This window comes from Lithobates pipiens, unplaced genomic scaffold, assembly GCF_037356315.1.
Source record: "Lithobates pipiens isolate NorthernLeopardFrog02 unplaced genomic scaffold, aLitPip1_a1.2 Scaffold_16, whole genome shotgun sequence".
In the NCBI taxonomy this organism is placed as follows: Eukaryota; Metazoa; Chordata; class Amphibia; order Anura; family Ranidae; genus Lithobates; species Lithobates pipiens.
In genome coordinates, this window is record NW_027507748.1 from 500811981 (window position 1) to 500831132 (window position 19152).

At 43.6% G+C, this 19152-nt stretch overlaps 1 protein-coding gene across 12 annotated transcripts in view; it reads right to left on the reverse strand.

Annotated features, from left to right (window-relative positions):
* LMO7 (LIM domain 7) overlaps positions 1-18681 on the reverse strand; it is a 231275-nt gene extending 212594 nt beyond the window's left edge. For 5 of the 12 annotated variants that reach the window (XM_077483109.1, XM_077483102.1, XM_077483107.1 and 2 more), the window contains exons 1-2: positions 18563-18673; positions 8239-8313 (exon numbers count right to left, since the gene is read on the reverse strand). In XM_077483109.1, coding sequence (XP_077339235.1) covers positions 8239-8307 — 69 coding nt within the window. In that variant the 5' untranslated portion in view covers positions 8308-8313; positions 18563-18673. Of the gene's footprint in view, positions 1-8238; positions 8314-18562 lie in introns of all 12 variants that reach the window. The other 7 variants (XM_077483110.1, XM_077483108.1, XM_077483104.1 and 4 more) reach the window with 5 other exon arrangements.
* Between the last annotated feature and the right edge of the window lie 471 nt (positions 18682-19152).

Consider the following 19152-nt stretch of genomic DNA (forward strand, 5'->3'; position numbering starts at 1 on the left):
CATCACCGAGTGTAGGGACCAGGCTGCACATACCGTCACTGGGAGAGTTCCGAAATCCTTCCCAGAAGTGAAGGTCTCACAGCATTAAGTTATGTTCACTTGAGTCCAGGTCAAGGGCCCTACATACAGCGTGATCTCCCCCAGCAAAAAAAAAAAAAAAAATAAAAAAAAAAAAATAAAAAGCTGCGGGGAACTGGACATGGAGATAGCTCTGAAACAGAAGAAGTACTTTCAAGGTGTGTGTGTGTGGGGGGGGGGGGGGGGGGGGGGGGGGAACTAAGGGTTGAAATCAGTGACCACTAGATTCACAGGAACTGTATGTACATCTTGTCTCAAGTGCAGACCCCCAGATGCCAGAGTAGACTAAAAAAGATCAAATGTTCAACCAAAAGAGGCAGCAATATAAAAAGGGCAAGACACCATTACCCCACTAATTACAAATGGGGAGGAGGGAGGAGTATGTGGCTGTTAAGGAAAAATCCACTAACCCAAAAAGGGTACAAAGTGCTCCAGCAAGGATCTAAGCTGGTCAGCCTCACTATCTGGTAACTAACAGTTACTATTTGTAAGGCTCCAACTGGAAGAAACCAGCAGAAGTTTGGGCCTTCAGGAGAGAATTCTGGCTATTTAGAGCGCATAAAAAAGAAAAAAAAAAAAAAAAGCTGACCATCTATAAGAAAAGGTTGGCTAAGCAACCCACAATGAGGTTGTCGAGGAAGCTATAGGATTCTCAGAAAAGGTTAGGAACCTGCTACGGGAACAGTGGAAACTGGTTTAAATGTGCTTCTGACCTTTCTGCAGATCTCCTGTGCTCTGGTAGGGCTAGATATTGTTGCTAAGGACCGTGTCTAGAGCTGATCATAGAGAGGATGTCCCTAGAACTAAAAAAAAAAAAAAAAATCAGTTGTTGCTGGGATTTCCTTATCAATTTCCCACACGTAGACAGAATGCGATACACATTTGTATGGGCATCAGTCTTAAATGGGACACAAGTTCAGGAGGACTAAAAAACTGTCACAGCTAAAAGCAAAAGACTCCAGACATTTGCTCCAACTGCTTTGTAACGTTAGCAGTAGAAGGATATTCTCTAAAAGAGTTTCTTCCAGTCTGACATGGTTTAACAGTTTAAACATTACTTCTAAACACAGGGTGGAAGACCACACCAGTTAACTCAAACTGAGTTCTAAGGAGGAGGGAATTAAATTTCCAATCAGTGAAGCGGACCTTTCCAGTGAAATTTCTTCAGATGGATCACAGGAGCATCCTCGGACACAAACCACCTGTTCGAGAAACCCTCCACAAAAAGGGGAAATGCTCTAGCATAGACTCAAGTAGGTCCAGGGCTTTTCAGCATGTTTCCAGTGTGCACACAAAAAGTCCTTAAGGCCCCTTTCACACTAACGTCCCGTTCAGGCCCGCCTGTCAGTTTTTCAGGCGGACCTGAACGGGTGCTCCATAGAGCTCTATGGAGCGTCGGATGTCAGCGGTGACATGTCCGCTGACATCCGACCCGCTCCGATCCGAAAAAGTGTGACGGAGGAAAAAGCTATTTTTCCATCCGTCTGCGGATCGGATCGGATGACGACGGGCACTGCGGTCCGTCGTCATCCGATCTCCCATAGGGGAGAACGGCGCTGTGACAGGTCCGTCCCTGCGCAGTGTGCAGAGACGGAGCTGTCATCTCCCTGCTCAGCGGGGATCGGCGGAGTGATCCCCGCTGAGCAAACGGACATCCACGGGGCGGATCAGAACTGATCCGCCCCGTGTGAAAGGACCCTTAGCTGAGCAGCCATAGGAGTTCCAAAAAAAACCCTAAGGGTCCTTTCACACGGGGCGGATCAGTTCTGATCCGCCCCGTGGATGTCCGTTTGCTCAGCGGGGATCACTCCGCCGATCCCCGCTGAGCAGGAAGATGACAGATCTGTCTCTGCACACTGCGCAGGGACGGACCTGTCACAGCGCCGCTCTCCCCTATGGGAGATCGGATGACGACGGACCGCAGTGCCCGTCGTCATCCGATCCGCAGATGGATGGAAAAATAGCTTTTTCCTCCGTTACACTTTTTCGGATCGGAGCGGGTCGGGTGTCAGCGGACATGTCACCGCTGACATCCGACGCTCCATAGACCTCTATGGAGCACCCGTTCAGGTCCGCCTGAAAAACTGACAGGCGGGCCTGAACGGGACGTCAGTGTGAAAGGGGCCTAATGCCCCGTACACACGAGAGGACTTATGTCCGACAGACTTCCGCCGGAGTTCCGCCGGAGTTCTGACAGACTTTTCGGCCGAACGGACTTGGCCACACACGATCACACTAAACTCCGACGGATTCGAACGTGATGACGTACGACCTGACTCGAATAAGGAAGTTCATAGCCAGTAGCCAATAGCTGCCCTAGCGTCGGTTTTAGTCCGTCGGAGTAGCATACACACGAGCGGAGTTTTCGAAGGGGACCGGGTCCGGCGGAGTTCCTTCGGGAAAATTTGAAGCATGCTTCATTTCTAAAGTCCGTCAGACTTTGGCGAATCAAAAGTCCGTTGCAGCCCACACACGATCGGATAGTCTGACGGACTCGGTCCTTCGGACTTTGGATGTTGAAAAGTCCGCTCGTGTGTACGGGGCATAAGGCCTACTAGAGCAGGCTATTGCACCAAATGCAAGACGATATGCACTGCATTAATAAGGAATAAGGTAAAGCATTGGTCATCAACCCTGTCCTCAGGGCCCACTAACAGGCCAGGTCTGCAAGATAACTGAAATGCATCACATGTGATATAATTTGCTGCTCAGCGATTGCAGAATTCTAGTCTGCATCTCCCCAAGGTAATACATAAAACCTGGCCTGTTAGAGGACAGGGTTGACCACTGTGGTAAAGAATGACTGTCACCAATGTTGGCAGAGTGCGCTTAGAACCATTTTATACAAAATGGTCCATTAGCTGGACACAAACAACTAGAACACATTGGTGAACACTGAAGTTCATGTAGCCATGGCCCCATTATTAAAAAAAAAAAAAAAAACACGACTCAGCAGACAAAGATCTTATAGCCAACGGGCTTCCAGGTTTTAGTGGTCAGTTCTATCCAGGATCAGCAGGAAAACGTTCACAGAACCATTGTGGTAGTATAAGGCAAGATACCCTGTACCAGATGTGCTGTCCTTTGTGCGTCTTTGAGAGGACATGTTCAGCCATGTGACAGTGAGTAACTAGAAAGTATGAAGGAAGGGCTCAAATATTCACATACACAGGCAGCTGGTACCGATGAGGGCTTCAGGGGTGAATCACTGTAGGCAGACATTGGAATGAAATTGGAGGCTGGAAATCCACTTGATGCTTCAAGAAGAGCCATGGGATTGTGTTTGCTCTAGACTGAATTGTGGGGATATAGTGTGCAATGCACATGGCCAGCACTCAAGCCAGAGGAAGGCATCAACACTTCATCCCTCGGTCTTAAACCTCAACTTTGAGAGGGAAAGAGACAAAGATTGCTGGAAATGTAAAATTGCACCCAACAGTACAATGGTCCTGGTGCTTAAGCCTGACTTGACTTACTTCACAGCGAATAGAATACAGGAAGGTCAGAGAAGAACCACAATGCGGAGCCCAGTCCTGGAAAGTCACATTCCAGGTCAATGCTACAATCCTGCATTGCCTATTCCCACAATGGATGACAAAGAAATATCTATATTAGGAGTTTGGCATTTGTGTTTTTGTATAGCCACCTAAAGGACCCTTCTTAGCATAGTCCTATGGCACTGGGAGAGTGCTTTTAACTCTTTATGTGATGTTATGGCATTACCACCATTAGAGAGAATGCTGCTGTTAAATAGAACAATCTAAGCAGCAGTCTGGCAAAATATATAGGTTAACTAAAATATATAGGTCTACTTAACTATGAGATGGTAAACGGTTAAGGGGACTCGATATTCTTCTCCCCCCCCCCCCCCATTTTTCTCTAAACATAGACCTGCAAAAATACATACAATTACTAGGCGAAAAAAAAAAAATGTATATGGTATGGAGATTATGAACCTTTACATTAGCTGATGCAAGTTTCCATAAACAGCTTGAGGAAAAGATAGAGTGTTTGAGGAAACCCAGGCTTAGTCTATATTCTAACCAGATCATTGCCATAAATGGTCTCCTCGGGCCACAGAATTATACTTCAAATCACTAAATGCCAAAACACAAGCATTCTTTTGTCTGTTGATTACAAGGGATGGCACGCAGTTGTGATAGAAAAAATAAAAAAAAAAAAAAAAATAAAAAAAAAGGGACGTACAGCGGCTCTGTAGGGGGCTGGAATTTCATTCTTTGAGTCTTTCCAGCTTCAAAAGCTGTAAATGATTAGCTTAAAAAGTAAAATAATTTCACCTGAACTATAGTCTTCAGATAATACCCTTAGAGCAACTTGGGGATAGGGGGGCCATTAGTTCACCTTTTAATTTTTAGTGAAAATGAACTTGCACAAGCCAACATTGACTTTCACCAAAAGAAAAAGCACATGCAATCATTGTGCAGCACTGCCAAGCAAGACTTACAGTATATGCAATATGAAAATGTAGGATCCCTGGGAAGCCTTGTTACATGGGTCTGACATCTTTAGTCGTTAAAAAGTAAACTAATGGACTTTTCTTGTTTAGCAACTGCTGGCCAAAGCTTGAAAACAACCAAGTAAAACATTTTTTTTTTTTTTTTTGTTTTTGTTTTAAATGTGTTACCTGCTCTTTGCAGTGGTCTTGCACAGAGCAGCCTAGAGCCTCTTCTCGGGTCCCTCCCCAGCTCCCTGGCCCCTTCTGCCAAGTGCCCCCACACTAAGCAGCTTGCTATGGGGACACCCGAGGCACTGCTTTTTGTCCCCATTCAGACATGGAGCCATGGCTCGGCCCTGCCCCCTCACTCTCCACACATTGGCAGCAGCGGGAGCCAATGGCACCCATTGCTGTGTCTCAGCCAATGAGGGAGAGTCCCAGACAACCAAGGCTCTTGTGCAACAATCACTGGATCAAGATGGGCTCAGGCAAGTATTAGAGGGGCTGAAGTACACAGGTTTATCCTAATGCATAGAATGCATTAAGACAAAGAAACCTTCTGCCTTTAGAATCACTTTAATGTTGTAGAGGTTAAACACAGTGATGGGCACTATGGTGCACAAGAAACTTTCTGCATTTCTTAATGATATCCGCCTTAAAATTTCTTAAAAAGGATGTCCCCATGGTTAGAACCCGTAGAGAGACTATTGCAGGAGCCGCTGTAATTTAACTGGTTCTTTACCAAGATAAGTGCAGAGGCAGCAAGGCACACAGCATAAGTTCACTCACTAACAGTAATTTGTCCAGGGAATGTCTTCAGGATTTTTATTGCTAAAGAGCTTGAATGGGTGTAAGGTGATATGGGATACTTCAAATTTACTGAACATTTTTACAACACTCCACTTTGCCAAGCCTCTCAGAACAGTCTATGCAGAAGCAAATATAGATGACAGAACGGAGTCCCTTTTTAGAAGCTATCCCAGACAGAACTGCCACTGGCTCTTCCTCCCAAAAGGAAACAGCACACAGTCACTAGAACCCTGAGCTCAAGTCAGTACTAACAACGTCACAGGACAGCCTGACCCTTTCCAACTTCCACTGTACACTCTTCAGTGAGCTCCCCAGAAGAGGTCCTTAGGTGAAATCCTTTGATTAGCTCCAAAGGATTTTAGAAGTAGGCCCCTAGCTCTGCCCCAGCTGGAACCTCGAACATGCAGCAAACTCCAGCAGTCTGCCCAGAGGGGCAGAGCGCCTCAGTTTGGGGGCTCTTCCTGCAGTATTAGAACCTGGCTGGCTCAGGCCTCAGACTATTTATGCACTCTTCAGCCACCTACTGGGCACACCTCTCCAGGGACTGGCTGAAGTTCCATAAATAGTGAGCCCACTATAATTTTTGAAAAGTCCAGAATGCAATGGGAAATGAATCAAACCTGCAGCCTTTGAAACACAGAATTGGCCAAAGCAAACAACTGCTCCACTAATTACATAGGGGCCAAAAAACTGTATTTGCCCAACATCCTAGTAACCCAATTAGGAGGGTGCTACAAACAGAATTGCCATATAAGCTTGGATCTTTTTCTTTGCTTGCTCAGAAAATGGCCTTCACAGAACTAATGTTCCTGCGTGCCTGTCAGGCCCCATAGGCCTCCCTGATCTCCCTTACACTTACCACCTCCTCCAACCTTATTCTTCTTTCCTCCACCTTTTTCATCCCCACTTTCGCTCCCCATGATCTCCTCTGCTCTCCTCCCATCCCGTTACTCTTTTCCTTCCTTCTCCCTGCTGGATTTCTCCCATTTCACAAATCCTTTTACTCACTACCATAACTGGGATAAGGGACATTTGATTTGTAGTCTCACAACAGGACAATTACCCCACCTCTAGGACTTCCAGCACCTCAACATATTGTACTGTTTTTTTTTTAAACCAAATTTGCCAGTTGTCTCTGTAAACCACCAGAATCTCTCTCTATCATGCACACACACACACACACACACACACACCTCATTTTGACACTCTCTCATTCAACCAGTGGGTAGCGCAGATTCCCCATCCACACATTCGAAGTAGATGTGGGGGGGGGGGGGTATCATCCTTGCTGCATAGAAAGAGGACTTGCTGCATACATTGATTAGTGTTGCCAGGAGCACAGATTATTCTGAGAAAACCAGACAGTGGTTTAATCTGTAGATAATTTTCTGTACAACCAGGGTGCCAATACATGGAGAAAACGTCGGATTTTGATCCGTGTATGGCCAGCTAGAAACACTTTGAAGAAAGTGTACTGCCCCCAAAGTACAAATTCACAAAACGCAACATTATAAATAAATAAAAACGTGAAGACAGATTAACATTTCTTTGCAATAAATTATGCATACAGTAGCTAAAGAAAAAAATAAATAAATGTTTGAATGGGAAGCATTGCATCACTCAGTTTTGTCGTCATGTTCCAGCAAGGTAGATTTACTTTCTATTTGTCCAAGTGACCAATGTTACCGGATAGAAAAACATGGGAATGCCAACATTTTAGAGGCGATGCCAGAACAAAAAGTAAAGATAAACCTTAACATACAGGGGTTGGGTTATATTATGGAAACCATAGGGAGAAGAGGGACCCCCTAATCAACCTCCCAAGGCATGCCCAGTTGCTCTGTCCTGCTGAGACAGGGAGAGCTGTACTTACCATCCAGACGAGCTGGAGGCATCCCATCACAGACCCACACCCGAGCAGTATAGGGTGGCTGCGGGCCACAGCACACTGTGACAGACATCTGTAGTGTGGTCATGTGTGTGCCCCGGAGCATGTAGCTCACCTGCCAACCCTGGAGCCTGAGGGGCACGTCATGGCCGACCCAGCACACGTTCAATGGCCAGGCTGGGGAGACTACAAGGATCTATATTATCCAGCCTGTCACCCAGCCGGCTGTTAATAGAAGATCACAGGATCTTAAAATCTTGCACAAAAGGCAAAAATCCAGAAAAAAAATCCTCAGGACAGATGGTCCCGCAGGGAGCCTAGGTCCTTCTTCACTAGGCAGAAAAAATGCTGGAGCTGCAGGAAGCAGGCTGAAGGGGTTATTGCCAGAGGGATCGCCCCCCCCCCCCCCCCCCCCCCGCGGGCGGAACTGTACAGTTCTGTTTTTCACATGTATTAAATGTTCTGCCTAGTCCTCTCCTGAAGGTGGCGCAATAACCCTACGGTCAAGATTACTGGAGCGGTGTCCATCAATGAAAGAAAGCCCTACCACACACTTACCTGTTTCTATGGCATCATTCCATCCACCTTGCCATTTTGCACCATGCAGGAGCAAAACAGCAGGGTGTTTTTACCCCCCTTCTCTAACAATCCTGTAGCTGCCAAAGTCTTACAATACATTTTCTTTTTTTTAATAAATAAAAAACACAAAATGCAATAAACTGTTTTTTTAATACCTGCCTGGAGTTCAGCTTAAATAGAAAATTGCCTCTTCTCACCAGTTAGAAATTTCTTTACAAACAGTTGAATTCCACAAAAGTTCAGTAATCTAAACTGCAACCTTTTCCCCCTTATATGGAAAGGGATCCTGGAAATTGTTAGTTTTCTAGGCCCAGCTATGAAATGTAAACAAAAACGCCTTTCCTGCATTAGGAAGCACGCATACAACTGTAGTCATTCATGCACACAAACGTACCAGCAAATTATAAAATGCAATTAACAGCCTCACCTGTATCCATCTCTGTGCCTCTGAAAATGCCAAGTCACATGATATTTCCGAATTTTCATTCCACTCCATGGCTATCTGAGGGACAAAAACAGAAAATTACTGTTAAAAATATACAAAAAATTTTGCGACTGCAAAGTTTTGCTAACCACCAGTTTAGTCAACAATAAATTTGTAAGCACATTGCATACTAATAGGTTTCTTCTCCCTCCCCCCCACAGGTTTTTAGGGCCCTCATATATAAGCAGACAGCTGTCGTAAGGTAGACCAGAGAAGTTTACTGTGCGCTCGCTGTCCATTCTGGCTGCACTGAGCTGACAGTAGGGGGCAGTGTGGTACATGATTCAGCTCATTACACAGCTCTTGTTTTTATTTGTTAACCACTTGTTATCCAGGACAATTGACATTTCTCTCTCACACATGTAAAAATAAAAAATTGCTAGAAAATTTACACAGAACCCACAAACATTTTTTTGTTTTTAGCAGAGACCCTAGAGAATAAAATTTTATTTTTTTTTGGAGAGGAGGGGGGGGGGGGGGGGGGGACAGTAAAGTTAACCCTGTTTTTTGTATAATGTGAAAGATAATGTTACATTGAGTAAACAGAGACCCATCATGTCACGCTTCAAAATTGCACACACTCGGGGAATGGCACCAAACTTCAGTACTTGAAAGTCCCAATAGGTGAAGCTTTAACATTTTATACAGGTTACGTGTTTCGAGTTATAGAGGAGGTCTAGCTCTAATGTTCGCGGTGATATCTCACGTGTGGTTTTAACGCCGTTTACATATGTGGGTGCCAACGAGCATGCTGGGACAGCGGCGCTTTTAATTTATTGTTCATTTTACTAGTTTGATGCTTTATAATTTTTTGATCACTTTTATTCCCATTACAAGGAATGTAAACATACCTTGTAACAGGAATATGGCATGACAGGTCCTCTTTACAGTGAGATCACCGCTCTGTGTCTAAATGGACACACAAAGCAGTGGCTTAGCTCGGGTATCCCATAGCAAGCCACTTGCTATGGAGGCACTCGGCAGGAGCGCCAGCGGGGGACCCAAGAAGAGGATGATCAGGGTTGCTCTGCACAAAACCACTGCACAGAACAGTAAGGGTCGGTTCACACTGGGACGACTTGTCCTGCAAATTAGCCACCTGACATGTAGTGTCCCGTTCTGTACAATGGAACCGTTCTAATCAGAGAGACACACAAGTCGCTCTGACTTAGAAAAAGGTTCCTGTACGACTTTGGGAGCGACTTGAGGAGACTTGCATTGAATTCTATACAGAAGTCGTTTTGCAAGTCACCGCAGCAGTCAGTCCAGGTCGCCTGAGGCAGTCGCCAAATCTGGTAGTTAGCTGGCAAAGAGACGCGGCAATATTGGCAAGATCTGTTCATACATTGGCAATCAAATAGGCAGCTCTCAGCAAGGGAATGTGTCCATTATCAAAGTCATGGAAGCGAAGAATCTCTTCAGCATGTCAGTAAACCTTTTGAACAAACCTCCTACTCAATAGAATGTAGCCTGGTGCACCCTGTGATGTGCCTCCATTCCTTCATTAATATATCCATGCAACCAATTTGTCTTTGGATTTTAAATGAGGTACAACACATACAACCAATGAATAACTTGCTCTAAACATTGTTGCTTCATAAATGAATAACTATTGCATACAAGAGGATAAAATGGTAACAAGCTGATTTGTGATCAATTCATTTTAAATGCATTTCGTACATAAATATGTTGATCATGTACAAAATACATTAATAGGGAGTCATTACAAATCAGCTCATTAACATTTTATCCTCTCTTTGTATGCAATATGTATTAAACAATGTTGGAAACTAGTTATTTATTGGTTGTATGTGTTGTGCCTCATTTAATGTCCCAGGACAAATAAATTGGTTGTATGAAACCTCATGCTCAGCTGATCAAGAGATTTGAAATCACTGCTAGGTCAAGAATGAGTCTCACACATCAAGGACTGAGACTTGACATAGATGGGTAGACATCCTCCACAACAGTCTAATTTTTTTCCATGTACCAGTAATATGGCCAAGGGGAGTTCATACATGTCCAATTAAAGGAAAGTCATGAGTGATCTGAACATCTAGCAATTTGGCGAATGCAGAGATTAAAAGGATAGCATTACCAAGTGTCAGCATAGCCAATTATAAGATGGGACATGGAAAATCTGTACACAACAGTTTTTGCACGGATAAAGTAAAGAACATGGTGGGCCCAATAGATCATCAGGTCAGGCACATCTATCCACACCCTTCATTCTCTGTCAGAGATCTCCCCATCTGTGGTCAATTGATGTCCACTTATAAAAGCCCTACATAGGAAGTGTGTTTTCTAAGTGGAATAGTAAACAGAAAATAAGCACCTGAGATAGGCCAATTAAAACAGATGAAAAAACAAACAAACTTTGTTACAATGGAATGCAGAGTCCATACTTAGTAATTACAGGACCTTCACTTGATGTATGCGACAACATTCCCAGCAACTTAGCAACCAGGGAAGGTTATGTGGAAAAAGCAGTCTTTCTTGTACCAACTGCATATGATCTACAACAGTGTGCTATTACTTATGTAGCACATCCACCATCACTAAGGACTTTACTGTAACAGTAGTACTAAATTCATATCACATGTTTTTTTACTAAAGAAATTAGGCTGTTCACCCAGCAAAGGCATGTTTTCTTTGCAGAGAGTGTTGGTAAATACAGTGACATATAAGTAAATACATCCAATAAGTAATTATGTGCAAGAGAATAATAAATAAAAACAGGATTTGTGGTAGTTGGCAAGCGTTTAAATTATTTACCAACTTAAAATTTTGCATCAATCAAATTAACTTCTACATGCACGAAGATTATAGATGAAAGCAAAGCCGAAAATGTACTTTTGGTCAGTTCTGTAGAAAAACAGTATGTCCAAAAGTAAACTGCGTCCATCAAATGTATACACTGGGGACCAACTGGTCATGACGGCATGCCCTTGAGATCACTTGGGTCGCTTCATAAAGGAAAAAAATAAAATAAAAATAAAAAAAATAATTAAAAAAAAAAAGGGGAAGGAGAGAGAGAGAACATGTTTTTAAGAGGTTTACACATGTCTGAAATTTCACGTGCTAAACCTGGCCAACGCATGATCTGTGCGTGGTCCTGTTGCCAACACTTGGCTCAACAAATGTTGGGGGGGGGGGGGGGGGGGAGGGTCAGTTTCAAAATTTACAATGAACCAGTGACTGCAGCCATGCAGATGCAATCAATGTGTGGGTATTCAGCACATGCAGAAGTTAGCTGTCAAAATGCAATGGCCAGCAGAGGAGATTCTTCCATCCATGCTATAGAGAAATGTATTAGATTGCTACAGTCTTGCCTGTTTATCGTTTGTGGTATACATTCCACTGGTGCTTGCTATATTGCCGCTATTGGCACTGGTGATGCCAGTCGAAATGAAATGGGGGAAACCCCCTCCACACACACACACACACACACACACACACACACACCACACACGACACCAACAGTATACAATCCCAATACAAAAGCACATATCCCCAGCTGCAGACATTCCCCACAATAGTATACATTTATCAAATGTATGTTTGGATGAAAGAAAAACTAAAATCAAAAATCTCTGCAATGCAGGTACACATCCCCGATTTTATCTCTGAAATAAATAAATAAAAAATAAAAAGACGTTCACCTTTGGGAATGTTACATCTGTATTAGGGGTGGAACATTTAACATTTTCCCAATGCTGTAGCCGCTGCCCAATTCCCTTGCCGAACACACCACACTTCAGTTGCGATCTACAGTGGGTGTCAATAATAAACTAAAAGACACCTCAAACGCTAGTAGTAATGCATTGTGTTCACCCGCACATTACAGAAGTACCATGCCAAGCAGTTGCAGAAGTTTTCAAAAGTAGTGCATGCATTCCCAATGTGACCTGGAACCACCATCAAGTTTATATGTCCCTGTTAGGGAGATTTCCCCCGTTTGGTAAAAACAACATTCTCACCAAAAGTGAAAGCAAAAAAATAAAAAATAGATATACAATAATATAAAATCACAACTATTAGGTTGTAATCAGAGTTGCTATCTGCACATCTTCAAATGGGGACACTAGTTCTGATGACAACCAGGGATTCCCTCTCACATGTATTGGTTATAGGATAGGAAGTGAAGGGAAATCTCGCCAATGGGACACTGATGTCATAATTTTTAAAGAGCAACTGTCATTTCTATTCTGCAGCAGCTCCTCCTCTGACCCAATGTTGACTCACCAACAGTCCCATTCAGTTTAATGGTATGGCTGGGAATACGGCAGTGACACAAGGTGAGGGATGTGGCGACAGGTGAGTAGATGTAAGCAATTATTCTTACTGGTAGTTAGAATCTTTAAGATTTTTTTTCAAACAAAATGAAGGTTTCCTATTTAGAATAACAAGCTGTCAGGTTAGTAAAAACAGTGACATCCAAACCGATTCAATTATACAGTTTGTAGTGTACATAAATTTCCAAACAAAGGGATAAAGGAATATTCCTGAACTTTGTTTTATCTCATGGTTACTGTGAAATTGTGTGACTGCTTAAATGCAGTCCACGTTATTTCAGCTTGCATTCATTGAATGAGTTTACCAAAAATGAAAATACTGCAGAATATTCAGCCTCATGCTACATCACAAAGCTCCATTTCATGTTGAATAAACTAAATTATTAATGTATCCTAAATAGAAAACCATCTTTAGATACTTTTTTTACTCCAAAAGGCATTTTACTAAAATAAGGTTTTATTTTTTTTTTGTTTTTTTTAAATCATTGAGTCAATTCAAATAGAATTATAGGCAAAAACCTTTTAATTCTATTTTAAAGTGCAACTAAGGCCAGGTTCACAAAGATGCAGTGCGGTTTGCCGCAGCACGTGTGTAGGCGCGTTTTTTTTTTGTGCATTTTACCTGTGGTCTCATACACTTCTATTAGGGTGCACGTTTGTGCCACAATTCTTGAAAGTCCAGGATGCTGCATTTTCATAAACAAAAACATGCAACCTACTAGGAGTGTATGGGGCCACAGCAAAAAGCACAAAAGTCATGGATACACCCACAGCAGCGCACCAGTGTGAACCCAATAAAACTTTTTTTTTTTGTTTTGGATAGGAGTAGAGATGGATTAGAACACCTGTCGGAGGGGAGGGGATACATGCTTGATGGTCCCTTGGTGGCCGAGTAGTTCTGGTGAGCACATATTGATTTGTTGCACTTTGGGTGGAGCACCTTTATGAAAATCGGGAGTACTTTTATATATTTTAATGAACATGATGACTGGATATTGATTTTGGACTCATTTTTTATTTATTTGTTTCTTTATACACTTTTTTTACATGAACTTTATATAATACATTACATTGATTTTCATGCACTTATTTTCCACTGTATTTTGTTGCAACTGAGGTAGCCCTTTTTTTTAGTTCACAATAACAGGTTTCACTGTTAAAGAAGCAGCAACCTAATGTAATACACTTGTTTTAGGAGATTTTCTAGTTTGCTCCCCTATTTCATTATAAAATGGGCTGCGACTTGTCATGCCACTGATGTCTAAAGTCGCATCCGTGTGAATGGAGCCTAAAGGCTCGGTTCACATATATGCAGACTGGATGCATTTTGAACCGCATCAGATTTGCATAACAAGTGAACCAGGGTGGCATTCAACGGAGCCGGTTGGCATATGTGGGCCGGTTCCTGTGCAAGTCTCAAAATGATCCTGTGCGTTTTTTCAGTCTGGTTCAGGTGCAATTTCAGTGTCAAATTTGCACCTGAACTGCTGAATGGAAACCGCACCAAAACAAGACCTGCATATATGTGAACCTAGCCTAAAAGAAAAACCCAGATTTTGAGTTAGCACCAAAATAATAGAGGGGGAAACTTCCACTGGGGACACCCCAGGATTTCACCCTCTTCCTGTTTTGGCTATGGAACAGGAAGTGAAACTATGCAACTATGAAATCTTCCCACGAGAAACAAAATGGGCAAAAAAAAATAAAAAAATCTGACAGGTATTAACCCTCCTTTACGCTATCTAAAAATGGAGGAGAAAAAAAAAAAAAAAAAAGGTTTTGCTTTTCGTTCTACTTCAATATTAAAACATTGTCATTACAAGTAATAATGGTAAACAAACACAAAAAGGTCTTCACACAAATCCTAAAAACAGGTTGTCATTGGAAAGGTTTACAGGCAAGTTGAAAAGCCCTCTGCAGAGTCACCCAACTTCAGCAGCCTGTTCAGTAGGACCTGAACAACTTGTTGCAAATACACCATTGTGTGAAACAATGTATAACTAATGTGGATCACAAAAGCAGCAGATCAGTGTTTTATGTCATTAACTGAACAACAAAGACACCATTCTACTAATAAAACCAAAAGGGTAAACATAGGTATGGTAAAGCAATAAAAAGTCAAAGACGACACCTACATGAATAAAAAAAAAAAAAAAAAAAAAAAAAAAAAGACAGCATACAGAGATTCCCGTAGTGATGGTGTGATGGATATGGTAATCATAGATACTATGCATTTAGCAGACCTGGAGAGGGACTCCACAGTCCAGAATAACTGGACACACAACTTGCCATCCAACTGTGTTCTACATTCCAAGAACATTGTTGTGCCCCGTTAGAATAGTAAATACTACAAATTCTCTCACAAATCAGCTAAAGATCAGAGCTCTACCTATGATTAGAAATAATTGCACTGTACACAACACTGACATTTGTTTATTCTAACCTGGCAGAATCCACTGGTCAACACCATAACAAAAAAAAATAATAATAATAATAATAATAATAATAATAATAATAAATGAATGGTCAACGCATACATTTGCTCTCACTGACTTGATTGCATTATCACAGACAGCCAGACACAATCACAGATACACTATCACTGAGGGGGCACTTGGAATACTGCAACAACAGCAGTTCATTTCTGTGAAGCTCATTGAAACTCTGAACACTAAACACTTATGCACTGAAATGCAATACGAATAGTCCACTCACAATTTTGGGCCAGAACCAAATATAAAAGAGTATAAAAGCTTTAATTTTCCAGAGGAGCTAATTCTAAAAAGATAGGTGGCCAAACAGTAGCAGATCAGGACTTCAAGCACTGGGGGGTCAATCTCATCATACACATCTAAAAACGATGTGACGATGTGCTCATTTAGGTGTATGTCCTCCTCCAATAAATGGTATGGTCCAGCTTTTGTGTGCTGCTCTATGACTGAGAAGGGACACAGGTATGTTCTAGGACTTAAAAATACAGATACAGACCACTACCAGACACACACACCCCTGCCTTTCCAACCTTCCAGACACACACACACACACACACACACACACACACCTTTCCAACCTTCCAGACACACTTCCAGACACACACACACACACACACCTTTCCAACCTTCCAGACACACACACACCTTTCCAACCTTCCAGACACACACACACACACACACACACACACCTTTCCAACCTTCCAGACACACACACACACACACACACACACACACACACACACACCTTTCCAACCTTCCAGACACACACACACACACACACACACACACACACACACCTTTCCAACCTTCCAGACACACACACACACACACACCTTTCCAACCTTCCAGACACACACACACACCTTTCCAACCTTCCAGACACACACACACACCTTTCCAACCTTCCAGACACACACACACCCCTTTCCAACCTTCCAGACACACACACCCCTTTCCAACCTTCCAGACACACACACACACACACCTTTCCAACCTTCCAGACACACACACGCACACACACACCTTTCCAACCTTCCAGACACACACACACACACACACCTTTCCAACCTTCCAGACACACACACACACACACACACACACACACACCTTTCCAACCTTCCAGACACACACACACACCTTTCCAACCTTCCAGACACACACACACACACACACACACACACACCTTTCCAACCTTCCAGACACACACACACACACACCTTTCCAACCTTCCAGACACACACACACACACACACACACCTTTCCAACTTTCCAGACACACACACACACCTTTCCAACCTTCCAGACACACACACACACCTTTCCAACCTTCCAGACACACACACACACACACAACTTTCCAGACACACACACACACAAACACAACTTTCCAGACACACACACACACACACAAACACAACTTTCCAGACACACACACACAAACACAACTTTCCAGACACACACACACAAACACACAACTTTCCAGACACACACACACAACTTTCCAGACACACACACACAACTTTCCAGACACACACACACACAACTTTCCAGACACACACACACACAACTTTCCAGACACACACACACACACACAACTTTCCAACCTTCCAGACACACACCTTTCCAACCTTCCAGACACACACACACACACACACACACACACACCTTTCCAACCTTCCAGACACACACACACACACACACACACACACCTTTCCAACCTTCCAGAGACACACACACACACCTTTCCAACCTTCCAGACACACACACACACACACCTTTCCAACCTTCCAGACACACACACACACACCTTTCCAACCTTCCAGACACACACACACACACCTTTCCAACCTTCCAGACACACACACACCTTTCCAACCTTCCAGACACACACACACCTTTCCAACCTTCCAGACACACACACACACACACACCTTTCCAACCTTCCAGACACACACACACACACCTTTCCAACCTTCCAGACACACACACACACACACACACACCTTTCCAACCTTCCAGACACACACACACACACACACACACACACACACACACCTTTCCAACCTTCCAGACACACACACACACACACACACACACCTTTCCAACCTTCCAGACACACACACACACACACACACCTTTCCAACCTTCCAGACACACACACACACACCTTTCCAACCTTCCAGACACACACACACACACACACACCTTTCCAACCTTCCAGACACACACACACACACACACACACACACACACACACACCTTTCCAACCTTCCAGACACACACACACACACAACTTTCCAACCTTCCAGACACACAACTTTCCAGACACACACACACACACACACACACACACACAACTTTCCAACCTTCCAGACACACACAACTTTCCAACCTTCCAGACACACACACAAACACACACAACTTTCCAACCTTCCAGACACACACACACAACTTTCCAACCTTCCAGACACACACACACAACTTTCCAACCTTCCAGACACACACACACAACTTTCCAACCTTCCAGACACACACACACAACTTTCCAACCTTCCAGACACACACACACACACACACACAACTTTCCAACCTTCCAGACACACACACACACACACACACACACACACACACAAACTTTCCAACCTTCCAGACACACAACTTTCCAACCTTCCAGACACACACACACACACACACACAACTTTCCAACCTTCCAGACACACACACACACACACACACACAACTTTCCAACCTTCCAGACACACACACACACACACACAACTTTCCAACCTTCCAGACACACACACACAACTTTCCAACCTTCCAGACACACACACACACACACACACAACTTTCCAACCTTCCAGACACACACACACACACACAACTTTCCAACCTTCCAGACACACACACACAACTTTCCAACCTTCCAGACACACACACACACACACACACACAACTTTCCAACCTTCCAGACACACACACACACACACAACTTTCCAACCTTCCAGACACACACACACACACACACACACACAACTTTCCAACCTTCCAGACACACACACACACACACACACAACTTTCCAACCTTCCAGACACACACACACACACAACTTTCCAACCTTCCAGACACACACAACTTTCCAACCTGCTAGAAACACAAATGTACAACATACAACCTTCCAAACATAAAACTGCCCAACCATCCAGACACACAAAATTCCAAAATACAACCGTCCAATCATCCAGACACACAACTTAACAACTATCCATACATGCAAACTTCCAGACACACAACATTCCGAACTTCCAAAATGCAACCTTGCAGACACACATCCCTCCTGACAACACACTATGCCCCAGACAGGCAGGCTTGCAGAGCCCGGTAATACAGAGATGTATTAGCAGCTATGAATGGAGAGGGGTGTCAGGAGTGCCCGGGTCTCCCTGTACACAGTATATATTGTATACTCCAGCTCTTACCTCTCCCGCACAGCGTTCGGCTCCCGTCTGTCCCAGCCGCAGGTGAGAGAACTGTAACTAGGAATTACAACCCTTCCCCCACAGCGTCTCCCACCGGACTGCTGGAGCATAGGAGAGGAAAGCCACGCCCCTCCACCCCACACAGCCCCGCCCACCGTCCGGTGCCACAAGCCAGCCTAGGGCCAATGTGCTGGCAGCGAGACTCCCATAGAGAGCTGTACAGCGCTGTGCTCACCTGGGTCACAGTGTATATATCTGTATCATCGCATGGGTTGTATTTGAACAAAGTCTGGACGTGAGTAATAATGCATTACTAGGTGGAGGTTCATGCAAGCATAGACTCAGAAATAAAACCCTGCCAGGGATTCTAACCCCTTCACCACATTTTTAAAAGGTTTCTAATAAAATTTTAATTTAAAGCTAAACCTTGGGATTCTTAAAGCTGAACTCTAGGCTGTCCAGTACTGCAAGGGTTTTAATGTACCCAACCCTTCTGCAGGCTCCTTATCTCTAAGGCACTCCATTGGTCACAGTCACGCTGATGTAATCATGTGCAAAGCAGGACTAGTAGCCTGGCATGTGAGGATGCC